Source organism: Pan troglodytes, chromosome 19 (assembly GCF_028858775.2).
Source record: "Pan troglodytes isolate AG18354 chromosome 19, NHGRI_mPanTro3-v2.0_pri, whole genome shotgun sequence".
Classification (NCBI taxonomy): Eukaryota; Metazoa; Chordata; class Mammalia; order Primates; family Hominidae; genus Pan; species Pan troglodytes.
The window spans coordinates 96175993-96193281 of record NC_072417.2 but is presented as its reverse complement, the minus strand read 5'-3'; the positions used below and the strand labels follow the sequence as shown (position 1 = coordinate 96193281).

General features: G+C 57.1%; 1 protein-coding gene across 6 annotated transcripts in view; it reads right to left on the bottom strand.

Annotated features, from left to right (window-relative positions):
* The window catches only part of TBCD (tubulin folding cofactor D), a 202876-nt gene that overhangs the window by 134973 nt on the left and 50614 nt on the right, over nt 1-17289 (bottom strand). For all 6 annotated transcript variants that reach the window (XR_010153175.1, XR_010153174.1, XM_024350788.3 and 3 more), the window contains 4 exons: nt 11681-11817; nt 10024-10084; nt 7909-7983; nt 2589-2683 (listed from right to left, as the gene is read on the bottom strand). Coding sequence is in view for 4 of the 6 variants with exons in the window: in XM_024350788.3 (XP_024206556.1) it covers nt 2589-2683; nt 7909-7983; nt 10024-10084; nt 11681-11817 (368 nt within the window). In the remaining 2 variants the exon portion in view is untranslated. The remainder of the gene's footprint in view (nt 1-2588; nt 2684-7908; nt 7984-10023; nt 10085-11680; nt 11818-17289) is intronic.

Sequence of the window (17289 nt, the reverse complement as noted above, 5' to 3'; positions counted from 1 at the left end):
CGCCAACACCCATATCCTCTCGCCCCAGCTGCCTGGGGTCAGTGCGTGTTGCCATAAGACATGACAGAGCACACACACAAGCCAGTAGAGTCTCTTGTCTCCTTTGAGTGAACCTGGAGCTGGCTCCCCACAGGCAGGGACTTCATTCCATCCCAGCTACACATTCACACACACACCCTCACACACATCTAGTGTCACAAATAAACATTACGAGTCACTTACTTCGGATGGAACAAAACGTTAAATGAAACCACAACCTCATGGTTCTGGGGTCAGCAATGATTTCTTAGCTATGACACCAGAAACACAAGAAAGAAAAAGACTGATGAGCTGGACTTAATTAAAATTTAAAACCTGGGTCAAATATCACCATCAAAGAAATTGAAAACACACCAGGTACAGCCTACAACTGAAAGGCAACCATGGAACACAATAAAACATTTGCAAATCATATATCCAATAAAAGACTTATATCCAGAATACATAAAAAAACTCTTACTTACAATAACAATTAAAAAAATATTTTTTTAAATGAGTAAAGAACTTGAACAGACATTTCTCCAAAGAAGACATACAAACGGGCAAACACAGAAAATGCTCAGTGTTATCAGTCACTGGGGAAAAGCAGATGAAAAGCAAAACAAGGTGGCGCTTCACACTCACTAGGACGGCTTTTTTTTTTTTTTTAAAAGAAGCAGGGGGCAAGTGTGGTGGCTCACGCCTGTATTCCCCACACTCTGGGAGGCCAAGGCGGGTGGACTGCTTCAGCTGAGGACTTCAAGACCAGCCTGGGCAATGTGGTGAAGCCCTGTCTCTAACAAAACTAAAAAAAAAATTAATCTGGCATGGTGGTGGGCACCGGTGGTCCCAGCTACTCAGGAGGCTGAGGTGAGAGGATCGCCTGGTCCTGGGAGGCAGAGATTGCATCACCGCACTCCAGCCTGGGCAACAAAGTGAAACCCCGTCCAAAAAAAAAAAAGATAAAAGCAAGTGTTGGTGAGGATCAGAGAAGCAGAACCCTCACACACTACAGGCAGGAACGTGAAATGGTGCAATCATTTTGGAAAAAGTTTGGCAGGTTCTTAGAAAGTTAAACATGGAGTTACCGTATGACCCAGCATTTCTACTAGGTCTACACCCAACATCCACTCAAAAACGTGTACGTGATGTTCATGGCAGCATTAACCTAACAGTGAAAGGTGGAAACAACCCAGATGTACATCATCTGATGAAAAGGATGGACAAAACGTGGCGTGTGGTGCATTTACACAGCAGGACAAGGCTCTGCCACAGGAAGGAAGGCGGCACTCCACAGGCTACGACACAGAGAAACTCAGTCGAAGAATTCGGACGCCAAAGATCACATGTTGTAGGTTCCACTGTTAGGAAATGTCTATAAAAGACAAATTCACAGAGACACTGGAGACGTGGCTGCCAGGGCGGGGGTGCTGGGGAGAGTAAAAAGTGAGTTCTTAAACACAGGGTTTCCTTTGGAGGCAATGAAAATGTTCGGAAATTAAATTATGGCAATAGTTGCGCAACTCTGTAAATAATACAAAAACCACTTAACCGTATACTTAAATGAGTGCATTTTATGGTATGTAAATTAGATCGCAATAAAGAGGTCTAAACATTAAAGAAGTCTGAAAAAAAATAAGCAGAGACATTAAAAAAAAGAACTGCAGGCTCTAAAAGCTCTCCCCATACATCAAAATGCCAAATGCAAAGCGGTCACTTCAGACGCCACCACAGCTCCACACTGGGAAGACGTGAGGCCACCACATCTCAGGTGTCTTTATTTTGGACAGAATCAAGTCTCTGTGGTGGGGCCCTCTCAGGATGGGCCCCCACTCTATCCTGTACAGACATCCTTTCCTTCCTGCCCTCAGAGGGCACTGCCAGCCACACCCAGGGACTCTCCCCACCAAACACAGACAGGGCTGCGTGTGGCCACGGCACAAGAGCTGGTCTGGGGCAGTGCCTCTGCATCTGCCATGCTGTGCCCTCTGTCCCCACCCCACTGCTGGCCACTGCAGAGCTCCCCCGGCCCTCCACCCCAGTTCCCACCCTGGTTTCACGCTGGCGTGAGCCTCATCTCCAGGAAGCACCACGTCACTCCAGGTGACCCAGGATGCTGCCAGGGGTACCTGGTTCTACAACTGAAGCAGGTGCCACTGCAAGTGTCCTTAAGGGGCGACAATGTCCCTCAAGAATGAAAACTGGTTTTGGGGAGTAAGAAAATCAGACATTACAAGGATTCGTGGCCCTCCAAAACCAGCTACACAGGGTAATCTGTGGCATTAAAATTCCACAGCAGACAAAAGAGGCAATTAGGAAATTACAAAGGCCAATGCGAGAAAAAGGTAGACAGACTTTGTTCTCAAGCTCTTCTGTGCGTGCCCGCGGCAGGGCCACACCGCGGAGATGGGTTCAGACGAAGGGCTGCAGCCTGCCACGGACAGCCTGGTGACGCAGCTGACCGTGCTTCGGCTACTCACCATCTACGAGTCGAGATGGCAGCAACAGGCCTCTCCTGCCCAGCTCCGCCAGCGCCAGACATCCCCCCTGACCGTGCCTCAGCTACTCACCATCCACGAGTCGAGACGGCAGCAACAGGCCTCTCCTGCCCAGCTCCGCCAGCGCCAGACATCCCCCGTGCCACGCCTTGTCAGTCTCCTGGAAACTGAGAGCAACAAAGATCCTGAGACCACAGCCCACGTGTCAGCTTTTGGTTCAAAGCCCACAGCATAGCAAGGAGCACAGCCTGGCAGGTCCATATCCTCTGCCTGTAAGGCTCACATAAGGCTCACTAAAACCCATTCCTAAGTTTTTAAAGTATCAAGGCTGGGCACAGCGGCTCACGCCTATAATCCCAGCTACTCAAGAGGCTGAGGCAGGAGAATCGCGTGAACCGGGGAGGCGGAGGTTGCAGTGAGCTTAGATCGTGCCACTGCACTCCAGCCTGGGTGACAGAGCAAGACTCCGTCTCAAAATAAAAAAACAAATCATCAGTTGGCTGAAGAAATAACACACTGCAACTGAGTATGAAGACAACAGCCGTGCCTACCCCAGGGCCTCTTCAGATCTCCCGAGAGTGAGGACAAGTCTTGGTCAGTCCCCAGACAAAGAGACCGTCCCATCCGTGCCGTCCCAGGGGGGGTTTTCCCACCACAGTGGTGTCGCTCCAAGTACGGGCAACACCCACGCTCCCAGAGAAAGAAATAAGACACTTCAGAAAAGTAGGAACTTAAAACAGGAATCCCAGCACAGGAAGACGTCAGTGGAAAAGGGAGCAGAAGACCTTCTTTAAATGACACCCCACTGTTTAGTCAAACTCAGAATTAAATGCTAGAAGAATGAATTGGCATTTCAAGATTTTTCACAGTATTTGAAATATGAACTTTTAATGAACAATTGCAATGGCCATCGATCAAGTCATAATATTTTATATGTACTAATTTCCCCGGGGTGGTTCAGAAGCTCTCCTGATTCTAATTAAATTGATTTGACAGCAAATAAATGTTTAGGAAAACCCACTAAATTGTATGACTAGCTGGCAATCAGTATGGACAAGAATACTTAGGAAAATCGGAGAGTGCCTGTCCGCCCGGTGGCTGCCTCGCCTCCTGCGTGCCCAGCCCAGAGAGGAGGGGCTGAGACAGACACCAGCGTCCACCAGCGGGCTCCTCAGAGCTCACTGTCACCGACGGACTCAATCACAATTAAACTGTGTCCAAGTTCCAGACGTGTACTGTCTGCCCAGAGGCTCGTGAGCCCCTTGCGTATTTTCACATCAGCACTTGCGTCCTTTAGGGTCTTCATTGGAGAAAGATGCTTCACACCTTTCACAAAGATTTAGTTAACATCTGAATGAACTTGACAAAACACCAAGGTTACCGTGACTTAAAAATACCAAAACAAATGCCTGTCAGGCCAATGTCTACTTCTAAATCAGACACGTGTTCACTGTGGCACAGTGGCAAGGGTGGCAGGGTCCAGGGGATGCCGTCCGTCCATCCGGCTCGCCTCAGAGGCCCAGCACCACCACGGCACAGTGGAACCGGACAGGGGACCCTGTCCATGGACACCAGGGGCACAGGGAGAAGCCAAGCAGCCGGGGCGAGTTCCTGCCCTCAGATCCAAGCTTAAGGCACTCCTGGAAGCACAGGGGGGTCTCAGAGGAGGGAAGACAACAGAAAATAGTGGAAGCTATGAGTGGGCGGATGAGCGGGAGAGGAAGAAAGAGAGAGAGAGAGAGAGAGAGAGGAGGCGGGTAAAGAGTGTCGCAGGTACACAGGTCTCAGATCATCAAGAGCAAGAGGAACAGCACTAATGTAAAATGACCTCAAAGATGCGTTTGGTGTTAAAGTGTGACAAGTAAGCCATTATCTGTGTAAAATGAAAGAGACAATTTTAGCCAGGTACAGGGCTCAGGTCTATAGTCCCAGCACTTTGGGAAACCGAGGCAAGAGGACTGCTTGAGGCCAGGAGTTCAAGACTAGCCTGGGCAACATAGCAAGTCCCCATCTCTACAAAAATGAAATAAAATAATTAGCTGGGTGTGGTGCTGCACACCTATAGTCCTAGCTACTCGGAGGCTGAGGCAGGAGGATCACTTGAACTTAGGAAGTAGAGGCTGCAGTGAGCTATCATGGTGCCTGAGCAACAGAGCAAGACCCCATCTCTAAAAACAAAACAGCCGGGCGCGGTGGCTCAGCCTGTCATCCCAGCACTCCGGGAGGCCGAGGCGGGCAGATCACAAGGTCAGGAGACAGAGACCCGACTGGCCAACATGGTGAAACCCCGTCTCTACTAAATACAAAAAATTAGCCAAGCGTGGTGGTGCACGCCTGTAGTCCCAGCTACTTGGGGGCTGCGGCAGGGGAATGGCTTGAACCCAGGAGGCGGAGATCGCAGTGAGCCAAGACCGCGCCACTGCACTCCAGCCTGGCGACAGAGCGAGACTCCATCTCAAAAACAAAACAAGAAAACCTCTGTATCCATCTGCTCACACCTGCATCAGTCCCCGGAGGGATGAGGAACGGGTGCCCCAGGTCACCTGCGGGGGGGCTCCGGGGTCTGGGGAGGCTGTCTTCTTCCCTTCCGTTTGACTTTTGAATGAACACATCACCCAGTCCAAAACCTCGATGAAACCGTAAAGCTCAACAGAAAGGAACCCACGTGGTGAGACTCCTGCTGACACGGGGCGGCGGGCGAGGGGGAGGCACAGCGTAGTGCCGTGGCTTCCAGACGCTCCACACCGAGTGTCTCAGAAGATGCTCTCGGGCAAGTCAGCAGGACCCACAGCTGGGCCCAGGCACAGGTTCAGTTGGTTTGCTCACGGGAGAAACCAATGGGGTTGGCACAGACACAGACACACTCCTCTCCAAGGCACCCTGCTTCTGCCACAGCCTGGGGTCTGGCGCTACTTCCTAGGTCCGGGGTAATGCTGCAGGGCTGGTGATGGGAGTCAGGAGTGGGTCCCAGGTCCTGAGGGAGTCGTGCACGCTTGGGGGACAGCCACATCAGCCACACAGATCCTGAACCCCCTGGGGATGGGTGCAGTTCCACTCACTGCATAACCCAGCCCAGGAAAGGAGCGGGGAGTAAGTTAACCCTCCTGGGTGCTGGGTGTTCTTACAGTTAATATAATTAATGCCCTTTCTCCGACCCGTTTCAGAAGAGGCTGGCAGCTTACCACACGTCCCAGGGAAGGACAAGATTGGAGCAGCCACCATGCAGGGCTGTGGGCCGCCCCACACCCCAGCAACTCCTGGCTTCCTGGTGTCTTCAGACATCCTGCTCTGAGGCTGCACCTTTTTATGCCATGGTTGACAATCACATGCTGAGCACCCAGCGAAAGGGAAAGCAGGCGCTGTCCAGAGCCACCTTTTTAGGCCACGGTTGACAATCACACACTGAGCACCCAGGAAAAGGGAAGGCAGGCACTGACCAGAGCTGCATCCTGCGAGGACTCGGGATGAAGGCCCTGCAGCTACTTTGGGATGAAGGCCCTGTGAAATCAAGAATAAAAAGGCCACCCCGTCCCAGAACCTAGCTACAAAAATGGAATGAGCACATTAAAATAACAAAAATAAAGGTTAAAAAGCACCTGAAGATTAAACCAGCCAGGAAAAATGAAACTAGACCAAGAAGGTGAGCTGGAGTAAGGAACACACAGTCCAGAGAGGCTGCACGTTGTGGAGGGAAAGACACACAGTGAGTTTAGGAGACGCACTAGGCCTGATGAGCAGGCCGCCCAGCGGCTGGAGGAGAGAGGCAAAGTCCAGACAGGCACAGGCAGGCCCGGCCTGGAGCCCACCACTGTTGTGAAGGCCGCAGGTGGCACCAGGCGACAGGAGGACATATGCCCACCACGACCACCAGAAAGGAGCTCCAGGGACACGCCTGAAACAAGGCTGGAGGTCGCCTACAGAGAAGCCAAGCACGTAGCACCCTCCAACCCCTGCCTCCCATCAAGCAGTTGCGGTAAAGAGCATGTTTTCTGCTAGCAATGTTTCCACTGGAAGAATATTTCTCACACATGCATGCACGCTGCTCTGAAAAACATGACCCGTATCTGACACATTGTTTCCTGTGCTCCTGAAATTGTCACTGAGCAGGCTGGAGGCTAAATGCACAAGAAATCTGCTCCAGAAGGAAAACAAGGCTTTGTGAACGGCTCCGGAGCTGTCCCTGGTGACTGACAGGCAACGCGAACTGGAGCCTCCAAAGTGCTGACAGCACAGCTTTCGCCACGGTGTCCAGGCTAATGAAGAGCAACAGCACGCCCGGGGTCCTGAGCAAGCTGGACACCCGTTCTCAACCCTCCGCTTCTGAAACTGGGAGAGACATTTACACAAGCAAAAGTGGGGTCCTGAGCAAGCTGGACGCCTGCTCTCGACCCTCCGCTTCTGAAACTGGGAGAGACATTTACACAAGCACACCTGGAGTCCTGAGCAAGCTGGACGCCTGCTCTCAACCCTCCGCTGTTGAAACTGGGAGAGACATTTACACAAGCAAAAGGGAGAATCCCTGGGGAGGTCACAGATCGATGCCTCACACGTGTGAGCACACCAGGGCAGGTCTGCAGGCCCCAGGCTGAAACCCCAGGCCCTGCCACCCGCACATCCCAGCCCACAACTCTACCACCCACAAGCCACACGGTCCCAAGACCCAGAACTCCCTGAAGGCTGACAAGAGAAATGCGGCACAGCACACGTGGCTGTCTACACTCAGTTTTGTTCTGAGACCGGGTCTCACTCTGTTGCCCAGTCTGGAGTGCAGCAGTGGCACCATCATGGCTCATGAAGCCTCAAACTCCTGGCCTCAAGGGATCCTCCCACCTCAGCCTCCCGAGTAGCTGGGACCACGTCCGGCTAATTTTTTAACTCTCTGTAGAGATGGGGTTTCGCTTCGTTGCCCAGGCTGGTCTCGAATTCACAGGCTCAAGCCGTCCTCCCACTTTGGCCTCCTAAAGCCTCACATTTCGTTAAAATGAAATCCAATTCAAACTCAGGCCTTGGTCACACCAGCCTCACTTCAAGGTCTGAGTGATACACGTGGCTAATGGGCAGGCGAGGGGCAGACCCGAACCTCCCACAGAAAGCTCTCGGAGCAGCCCCAACTCACTCAGTAGAGCTTTTCCTTTCAGAATAAACATCTACATGGGTATATGTCTAAACTGACTCTCTTTTTCCTTAAGGTTTTTAAATAGAATGGAATTGATAAAAGCAACATACCAGAAATAACAAGAGTTCTCAAGTTTAACTTCAAAAGGGGGAAAAAAGAGCTTCTGGAGTTCTGACAAACAGCTCAATGAAAAGCAAGCGTGAAAGGATATAAGGAAAGCCAGGGCTTCTCAACTCAGGGTCAGGCCCACACGCCTCCCCTGCTCTTCTCACATACCTGAAGCAGTCCAGCACAGACCCGACCACATCATCCGCCAGGGCTCTGGGAAGCCTGCCAGCCATCCTACCGATGCTGAAAGAGAAACGCAGCAATCCGTCAGGGGCACCACCAGCCTGTCGCCAAGGGCATGCGTGACACGTGTGAATGGCCTGAACACCCATCCTTTCCTTCAGAGACCAGGAGAGAAGAGGCCAACTCCAGGCAGGCCCGCACCCTGCTTGGAGCCCCCGCGCTAAAACATGCTGCAGGGTAAAGGAGCCTGCAGCCAGATTCAAAGGGGACAAGTGAGCACACGCGGCACAGGGCAGGTCACCATGTACCACTGTAACGCGAACGCTGCAGGCCACCAGTGACGGCTGAGGGTACCGAGGCAGCAGGCGAACGCTGAGGGCTTCACCCTGACCCTCCCTACTGGAGCCGGGCTTCCTCTGTGCCACCCCAAATGCTGACTGTGCAGGCTCCCATCAGGCCAGGTGACGGGCTCACGGCCCCACATGGAGGCCGCCTGAGGCCGGCTCACAGGGTCCAAGTCCCTGGAGATGGCCCCGTGGGGAAGGTCCTGGCCAGGGGCCTCCAGGAAGGACACTGGGAAGGCCTGCCCAGCCTCTCACTGCGTGGGCCCATCACACCCAACCAGACGAGGCTCTGGGCTGAAAAGCCATCCCCTGCGTACAGCAACACAAAGGCCTATGTGAGCCCCTGCACAGCCCTGTGGAGCTCCTCCCAGAGATCATGGTATGGACAGACCCAGCACGGACGCATGGGAAAGCAATGGCAAAAACCAGCCTCCCCGTCCCCCAGCACCTGCTGGCCCCTCTACCTGCCTCATCCCCCAGCACCTGCCAGCCCCTGCACCTGCCTTATGCCCTCCACCTGCCTTGTCCCCTCCATAGCAGGGACCACCCTGATACCTCAGCACCTGCCAGCCCCTCCACCTGCTTCATCCCCTCCACAGCAGGGACCTCCCTGACACCTCAGCACCTGCCAGCCCCTCCACCTGCCTCGTCCCCTCCACAGCAGGGACCTCCCTGACACCTCAGCACCTGCCGGCCCCTGCACCTGCCTCATCCCCTCCACAGCAGGGGCCTCTCTGCCCCCCAGCACCTGCCAGCCCCTCCACCTGCCTTGTCCCCTCCACAGCAGGGTTCTCTCTGCCCCCCCAGCACCTGCCAGCCCTTGCACCTGCCTCATCCCCTCCACAGCAGGGGCCAACCCGCCCCCCAGGACCTGCCACCCCTCCACCTGCCTCATCTCCTCCACAGCAGGGGCCTCCCCACCCCCCAGCACCTGCCAGCCCCTCCACCTGCCTCGTCCTCTCCACAGCAGGGGCCTCCCCCCACCTCAACACCTACTGCCCCCGCACCTGCCTCATCCTCTCCACAGCAGGGGCCTCCCCCAACCCCAGCATCTGCTGGCCCCTGCACCTGCCTCATCCCCTCCACAGAAGGTACCTCCCTGACACCTCAGCACCTGCTGGCCCCTGCACCTGCCTCCTCTCCTCCACAGCAGGGGCCTCCCCGACACTTCAGCATCTTCTTCACGTGTATCACTGTCCCTGCACAGCCCGAGCCCACAGGGCCACCGGCTCCTCCAGGCCAGGGCTCCACCTGTTGTGTTCAAGGCCAGGCCCCACTGGATCTGCCCCACGACCTCCACTGAGGCCTGGGGTGCAGGGTGCATGTCGACTCCCACAGGTATGACAGGTGCTAGTGAGGGGTGAATGAGGGACTGGCACCTGCTCACCCCACAAAAGAGGGCTCTTCCCTGAGCACCGTCATTGTAGGAGCCGTGACCCCCATCTGTGGGGAACGATAGGCGGGGGGCACAGTGATGAGGATGTGGAAAAGCAAGGGAACATTTTGAAGATAAACAGGTAAACCCGGCCTGCTCGTGACCCGGCAGGGCCAGCCAGAGGCAGGAGGACGGAGGAGCCCGAAGCTCCGTCTCGGGAACCGTCTTCACGCCAACACGTAAAGCAACACACATAAGTTGGAGGGGGCCAAGGAGGGGGCCGCGCTGCCACTCCAAAGCTGTTGGGTATTTGTAGCTGCTGAATCGCACATGAGAGGCCGGCCCACTCCCCAGGGTGCTTCTGCGGCCACAGACACCTACCCCTTGGCTGCAGACCACCGCACGACAGTGTCCTTGTCCTTCAGCCCGACCAGCAGCTGCTCTGTAGGAAGAGGAAGGTGATGCATGACAGAGTCCACACAAAGTTCCTAGTTTCCCAGCTGTAAGATGACCCATCCTGTACGCTACTCAGTGCACACGCTGAAGGGAATTACATTAACAATATTAATTTTAATGACAGGAAAAGAACATTTCCTTCCCTCCGTTCTCAAATAATCACATACAGCCATGTTCCCAAGTTCTCTGTTCCTAAGAAAGAGATCTACCCCATTAAAGCAGGCTACAGGGAGCAGCTGCCTGCCCCCAGGGGAAGGCCAACATCAAGGGCCCCACCCAGGCCAGGGGAAGGGCCCGCAGCTCACGGGTGACCAAAGTGGGCTGGGAAGCTTCCAGAGAAAACCCCCAGCCAGCGGCTGCACGAAGACGCCTCTCCCAGGGACCAGGCCTTGGCGGCAGGCTGAACTTTTAAGAACCACACAGAAGCCTAGAGGATGCAGGGAGGGGTCGGGTCACACGGTGAGGGCCCTGCAAGCCCCAGCAGGGGTGAAGCCTTGGCCTGTGGGCACCAAGCAGCCCTGGGAAGACCCTGATGGACAAGCTCGCTGAGTGACCACAGGGGAGGGTGGAGAGACAGTCTGGAGCCAGCACAGCAGCTGGAATGCGGGCAGGGGGGACTGCCTGCAGCGGGTGGGAGACGGGAACGAACCCGGGGCAGGCTGCGGACACGGGGAAGGGGCAGACCCAGGGCCCTGCCCGGGACTCAGAGCCGCCCAGCACAGATGCGGGCGCCTAGCACGCAACCAGGGAGGGCTCTGAGAAGCAAAGGTCAAGGGAAGGGCCGGAGTGGATGCTGGCTCGGGGCTGGCAACGGTGCCACAGGTGCCCTGATGGTCACGGTCGAGGTGGGGTGCGGATGACTGGGGAGAAACCTGCCCTGGAGGGAGCGGCGGGGATGTGAGCAGAGTGCGGCACAGCACAGGCAGCGCGGCCCCGCCTGCCCATCGGGAAGCTGGGAGATACTGGGAGGATGGGGGCCTCACAGGGAGGGGACATGAAGAGGCCCTGCCTGGGTCTGGGGAAGACCTCATCCAACCGCGGCAGGAGGGCAGGACAGTGTGTGGACAGGAGCCCAGGATGGCCGCCGCGAGGGGCTCCGCTGATGGCTCTGTCTCTGTGCAGCAGGAGACCCCACAGGAGGAGAACAGGGCAGTGGATGGAGACCCCTGCAAGGTGTAATGTGGTTTAAGGGAGTTTGAAATGGCTCCTGAGGTAAGGAACTGAGCAGGGTTTAGGGGCCAAGGAGCCAGAGACCTGAGCCCCAGGGACCCCAACTCAATTTCCTGGGAGAACTGTTTCCTGAGGACACACCCAGCTGCCCAGAACAGGCAGCCCAGGTCAGGAAGGAGGCGAGGCGGTGGGAAAAAGGGCTTCTACGGCACACAGGAAGAGACCGTCCATGGGCAGGGACAGGCCTGGGTTCAGGAGCCAGAGGACGGGCAGTGACCGTGCACTCGGCGAAGGGGACGGGTGGCCAGACAGTGCCGGCACCAGCAAGGAAGAAGGCAGTGTGGTCCTGGAGTAGAGGGGAACTGGCCCGACGGTGCCCAAGAGCAGAGGCCGCCGCTTACACCCCACGCACCTATCACACGCTCTACCCCCTCTGGGACGTCGTCATCTTCGTCGTCATCTTCGGTCAGGATGAGCGGCTTCTGCTCACTCTGACCCTGAGTGAGGAGCTGCAGATTTGCAGCCAAAGATCGGCAGCCACGCTGGTACCTGTGCAAAGCAAAGCATCCTCAGATCAGCTTTGTAGCTCACAGCATCCTGATGACTGGAACCAGTCATTCAGTGTCACTTTGAATCTTAAAGCGTGCCTGTGAAAATTCCATGCACTTTGCAGAGACCGGATAAGAAGGGAGAACCTGAAGGCAGTGCCATCAGCACAAACTGCCAGGAAGATCCTGGTGTGGGCCACAAAACACGCCCCGAGTCCAGAACATCCTCAGCTAGTGTCCAGCTTTGATTAGGGAAAGTCAGGAGAGAAGGCAGATGATGGGTACACAGACGACAGGACCAGCGCCTTCCCTGGGGAAGCACCCGGCCTTCGGGACCCTCTGCCTCCTGGCAGCCCCTTCCTGAACGGCCACCACTGCCACCGCCCAGGCCACACACCGCCCCTTCATCACCAGGTGCTGCGTCTCACCGGTCACCAGTTCCTACAGATCCTGCCTCCCGAATGCCCCTCAAAAGGCAGCAACGTGTAGCCCTCTTCACACCCACATGGGGAACCTGCATCGTCATCCCCTGGACACGCCATGAAGGGGCCCATGGCACAGGCCCTGGGACCTGGCTCCTGGTCAGGCCTGCTCTACGCCTACTTGCTGTGTGACTCTGAACAGCTCCTGAGCCACTCCATGCCCCCACTTCCCCCTCTATAAAATGGGAACGCAGTCCTACGCAGAGAGCTGTGTGAGGAGCCGTCAGAGTCTGCGCTCGGCGTGCAGCCCAGCCCTGCGCTGAGCAAGGCCCCCGCGAACACGGCTGCTCCTGCCAAGGGTGAGTGCACGGCGGGCCGCCTGGCTGTGGGCCCTGCTTCCCCGGCCTCATGCAGAAAAGGTGTCCAGTGAGAGTTCAGGGCAGCTGCTGCGGCTGTAGCCTGAGACAGCCTCCCAGAGGACAAACAGCTTGGGCTTTGGCGGCAGAACCAGAACTCACACACTGGTGCTGATGCCATCAACCTGCTTCGAGTGACTCATCCTAGCTCTAGCCCTCTGGGACTCAGTTTCCAAGTCTAGGAAACAAGGAGGGGGGCGGTTTCCAAGACGGCCCACGACCCCCACCGCCTAGCGTTCCTCTCACACGGGGTGTGGCCTGGGCCCAATGATTCCCTCCCAAGGAACAGAATACGCAGAGTCTGGCGAGAGCTGCCACCTTCCAAACAGCCGTGGTTTCCACCCGCCTCTCAGCCTCCAATGAAGCCAGCTACCATGCTGTGCACTGCCCTGCGGAGGGGCCCACATGGTAAGGACTTCAAACAGGTCCCCACCAACAGCCCACAAGGCACCGGGTCCCGACAGCAACCCATGAGGAGCATGGAAGCACACCCCCCAGCAATGCAGGCCTTGATACGGCAGTGGCCAGGCCGGCGCCTTCAAGAAGCCTCAGGAGAGACCCTGACCGGGGACCCAGCTGAGCCACATCAAGATTCCAGACCCACCAAAACTGTGAGGAAAAAGTGCACTGTTTAAGAAGCCTCAGGAGAGACCCTGACTGGGGACCCAGCTGAGCCACGTCAAGATTCCAGACCCACCAAAACTGTGAGGAAAAAGTGCACTGTTTAAGCTGCTAAGTTTCGGGGTACACTGTAATGTAGGGTAACTGGTATGAAGAGAGTATCATCAGCCATCGTTAAGACTGTGGCGGAGACCATCAGACACCCAGCAAGATGCCTAATGCCCCACAGGCAGGTGCACCCCAGCCCCCACTCTTCCCCAACACCCCACAGGCAGGCACACCCCAGCCCCCAGTCTCCCCTAAACTCCACAGGCAGGTGCACCCCAGCCCCCACTCTCCCCTAAACTCTACAGGCAGGTGCACCCCGGCCCCCACTCACCCCTAATGCCCCACAGGCAGGTGCACCCCGGCCCCCACTCTCCCCTAACGCCCCACAGGCAGGCACACCCCAGCCCCCAGTCTCCCCTAAACTCCACAGGCAGGTGCACCCCGGCCCCTACTCTCCCCTGAACTCCACAGGCAGGTGCACCCTGGCCCCCACTGCCCCCTAATGCCCCACAGGCAGGCACACACTGGGCCCCCACTCTCCCCTAATGCCCCACGAGCAGGCACACCCCAGCCCCCACTCTCCCCTAATGCCCCCCGGGTGGGCACACGCCGGCCCCCAGTCTCCCCTAACACCCCACGGGCAGGTGCACCTCAGCCCCCAGTCTCCCCTAACGCCCCACGGGCAGGCACACCCCAGCCCCCAGTCTCCCCTAACGGCCCACGGGCAGGCGCACCTCAGCCCCCAGTCTCCCCTAACGCCCCACGGGCAGGCACACCCCAGCCCCCAGTCTCCCCTAACGCCCCACGGGCAGGCACACCCCAGCCCCCAGTCTCCCCTAACGCCCCACGGGCAGGCGCACCCCAGCCCCCAGTCTCCCCTAACGCCCCACGGGCAGGCGCACCCCAGCCCCCAGTCTCCCCTAACGCCCCACGGGCAGGCGCACCCCAGCCCCCAGTCTCCCCTAACGCCCCACGGGCAGGTGCACCCCAGCCCCCAGTCTCGCCTAACGGCCCACGGGCAGGTGCACCTCAGCTCCCAGTCTCCCCTAACGCCCCACGGGCAGGTGCACCCCAGCCCCCAGTCTCCCCTAACGCCCCACGGGCAGGCGCACCCCAGCCTCCAGTCTCCCCTAATGCCCCACGGGCAGGTGCACCTCAGCCCCCAGTCTCCCCTAACACCCCACGGGCAGGTGCACCTCAGCCCCCAGTCTCCCCTAACACCCCACAGGCAGGCACCCACCGGGCCCCCACTCTCCCCTAACGCCCCACAGGCAGGCACACCCCAGCCCCCAGTCTCCCCTAACGCCCCACGGACAGGTGCACCTCAGCCCCCAGTCTCCCCTAACGGCCCATGGGCTGGCACACCCCAGCCCCCAGTCTCCCCTAACGCCCCACAGACCGGTGCACCCCAGCCGCCATTCTCCTCACGCAAGCGTGCAGCTCAGCCACCTCACAAAGACCAGACGGCACCACAAAGACAATGACCTCAGGCTGCTTCTACACATGCCCTCCCGACCTCAACAATGGTGAGACTCGGACGGAAGACGTAAAGCCACTGTTGGCCAGCAGGTGATGGCAACCAAGGCAGGGCGACAATCCCCAGCGAGGGGAAGCTGCAGGTGGGCCACCTCCACCTCCTCCCTGCAGGGGTACTTTCTACACCGTACCAAGGAAACAGCCCAGGAAGCAGCAATCTCAATGAGTGGAGGGCTCATATGTGGGGGAGAGGATGTTGGGGAGAAGAGAGCTGCTGAGACAGAGCCCCAAAACTCTGCCCAAAAATTCCCTTGGATCCCTGGGCACCCCAAGATAAGGAAGCACAAGGCGAGACTCAGACGCACCTGTCAGAGAATGGCTGGGAGGCCGAGTGCCGCAGAGAACTTGGAGACTGTGCGACCCTCAGAGGGCCCCGGAGACCCGGGCCCAGCAGGACGGGAGAGAAAGCCGTGACTTCCACCTAAGTCCCTGAAAGGCTACATACTTAAAGCAAGGACCATGCTGTGGAGGAAAGACCAATCCCTGGAGGAAAAGAGCTGAAAAAGACCCACCCTAACAAAGCCTCGAGCCAAGGCTGGCAGGAGGAGTGGGATGAACCAGAAATCTAACAGCCCGTCAGAGCGTAAGTCCGTCCTCATCAACAGAAGACAACCAAGAAGAGAACGGTACTAACAGAGACAACGAAAATCCAACCGAGGAGATAAAAATGGAAAAAAGTTAGAAATACATAAGAAACAGGAAACGCAGAGAAAGACGGAAGAGAAAAACACAAGACGGGAACTAAAACCCAACCACGTTAGAATTACGTGAAGTATATGTGGCAACACGCACATCATTATCGAGAGAACTAGGATACTGGATTATTTTCTGTACCAACATTTCAGTGCTTGTGATGCTTAACTTTACATGGCAACCTGACTGCGCCGTGGGGCGCCCCGCTATTTCATCACACCTGCTTCCAGTGCTTGTGTCAGGGGCTCTGGACCAGCAAAGCATGTGAATCTGTAGACAAAGTCAGGCAGAGGACCCTGCCAAAGGCAGGGGGCCTCGTTCAGCCAGCAGAAGGCCCCAGCAGAACAAAACGCCGGCCCTCCCTGAGGAGGGGGAAAGCCCTCCTGCCTGGCAATCTCTCAACTGGCCTTGTTCTGTCTTCAGACTAAAACCAATCAGCTCTTCCTGGGTCTCCACCCTGAGGCCTTTGGCCACGAACCACCTTGAGCTCTCCTGGTCTCCAGCTCACAGCCTCGCCGACGCACACACATCCTATGGGCTCTGCTTCTCTGGAGAACCCTGCCTGGTACAGCACTGAACATTCCCCACAGCAGCTTTGAGAAACTAGCCACGAACACTGTGCCTAATGAGCAACTTCCTACAGAGTGAGCTGCACACCCAACACTGCAACACAACACGCGTCTCTGGAATTTGCCATCATCCAGGACGGAGTGTGAGCTGACCTTAACCAAGTAATTCCTTCCCAAACCACACGTATTATAGCACTTGAAACAAACTGAAGGTCGCTAACACACAGCACCCTAAGAACACTAGAAAAGTCTGTCTCCTTGAGAACCAACCCGTTCACACCGGCCGCTACAGACTGCTAAGACATCATTTCTGCCAGCAAGAAAGGCGGTTTCACTTTCTCCAACAGTCTTTGAAAGGGAGCCTGTCATTCAGACTCATCACTGATCCGATGCAGCTTTCCCCCACAGCGCGTCCACACCAGGGAGGCCGCACCGCCTCTGAGCAACACGACGCACACACGCTGCCATGCCAGGGAGGCTGAGCTGACCCTGAGCCACACGACGACGCACACGCCACCCTCCTGCCACACTGACCCTGAGCCACACGATGACACACACGCCGCCCTCCTCCCACGCTGACTCTGAGCCACACGACGACACACACGCCGCCCTCCTGCCACGCTGACTCCGAGCCACATGACGCACACACCACCCTCCTGCCACGCTGACTCCGAGCCACACGACGACACACACGCCGCCCTCCTCCCACGCTGACTCCGAGCCACACGACGACACACACACCACCCTCCTGCCACGCTGACTCCGAGCCACACGACGACACACACGCCGCCCTCCTCCCACGCTGACTCCCAGCCACACGACACACACGCCGCCCTCCTGCCACGCTGACTCCGAGCCACACGACGCACATGCCGCCCTCCTGCCACGCTGACTCCGAGCCACACGACGCACACGCCGCCCTCCAGCCACGCTGACTCCGAGCCACATGACGCACACGCCGCCCTCCTGCCACGCTGACCCTGAGCCACACAACGACGCACACGCCACCCTCCTGCCACGCTGACTCCGAGCCACACGACGCACATGCCGCCCTCCTGCCACGCTGACTCCGAGCCACACGACGCACACGCCGCCCTCCTGCCACGCTGACTCCGAGCCACACGACGCACACGCCACCCTCCTGCCACGCTGACCCTGAGCCACATGA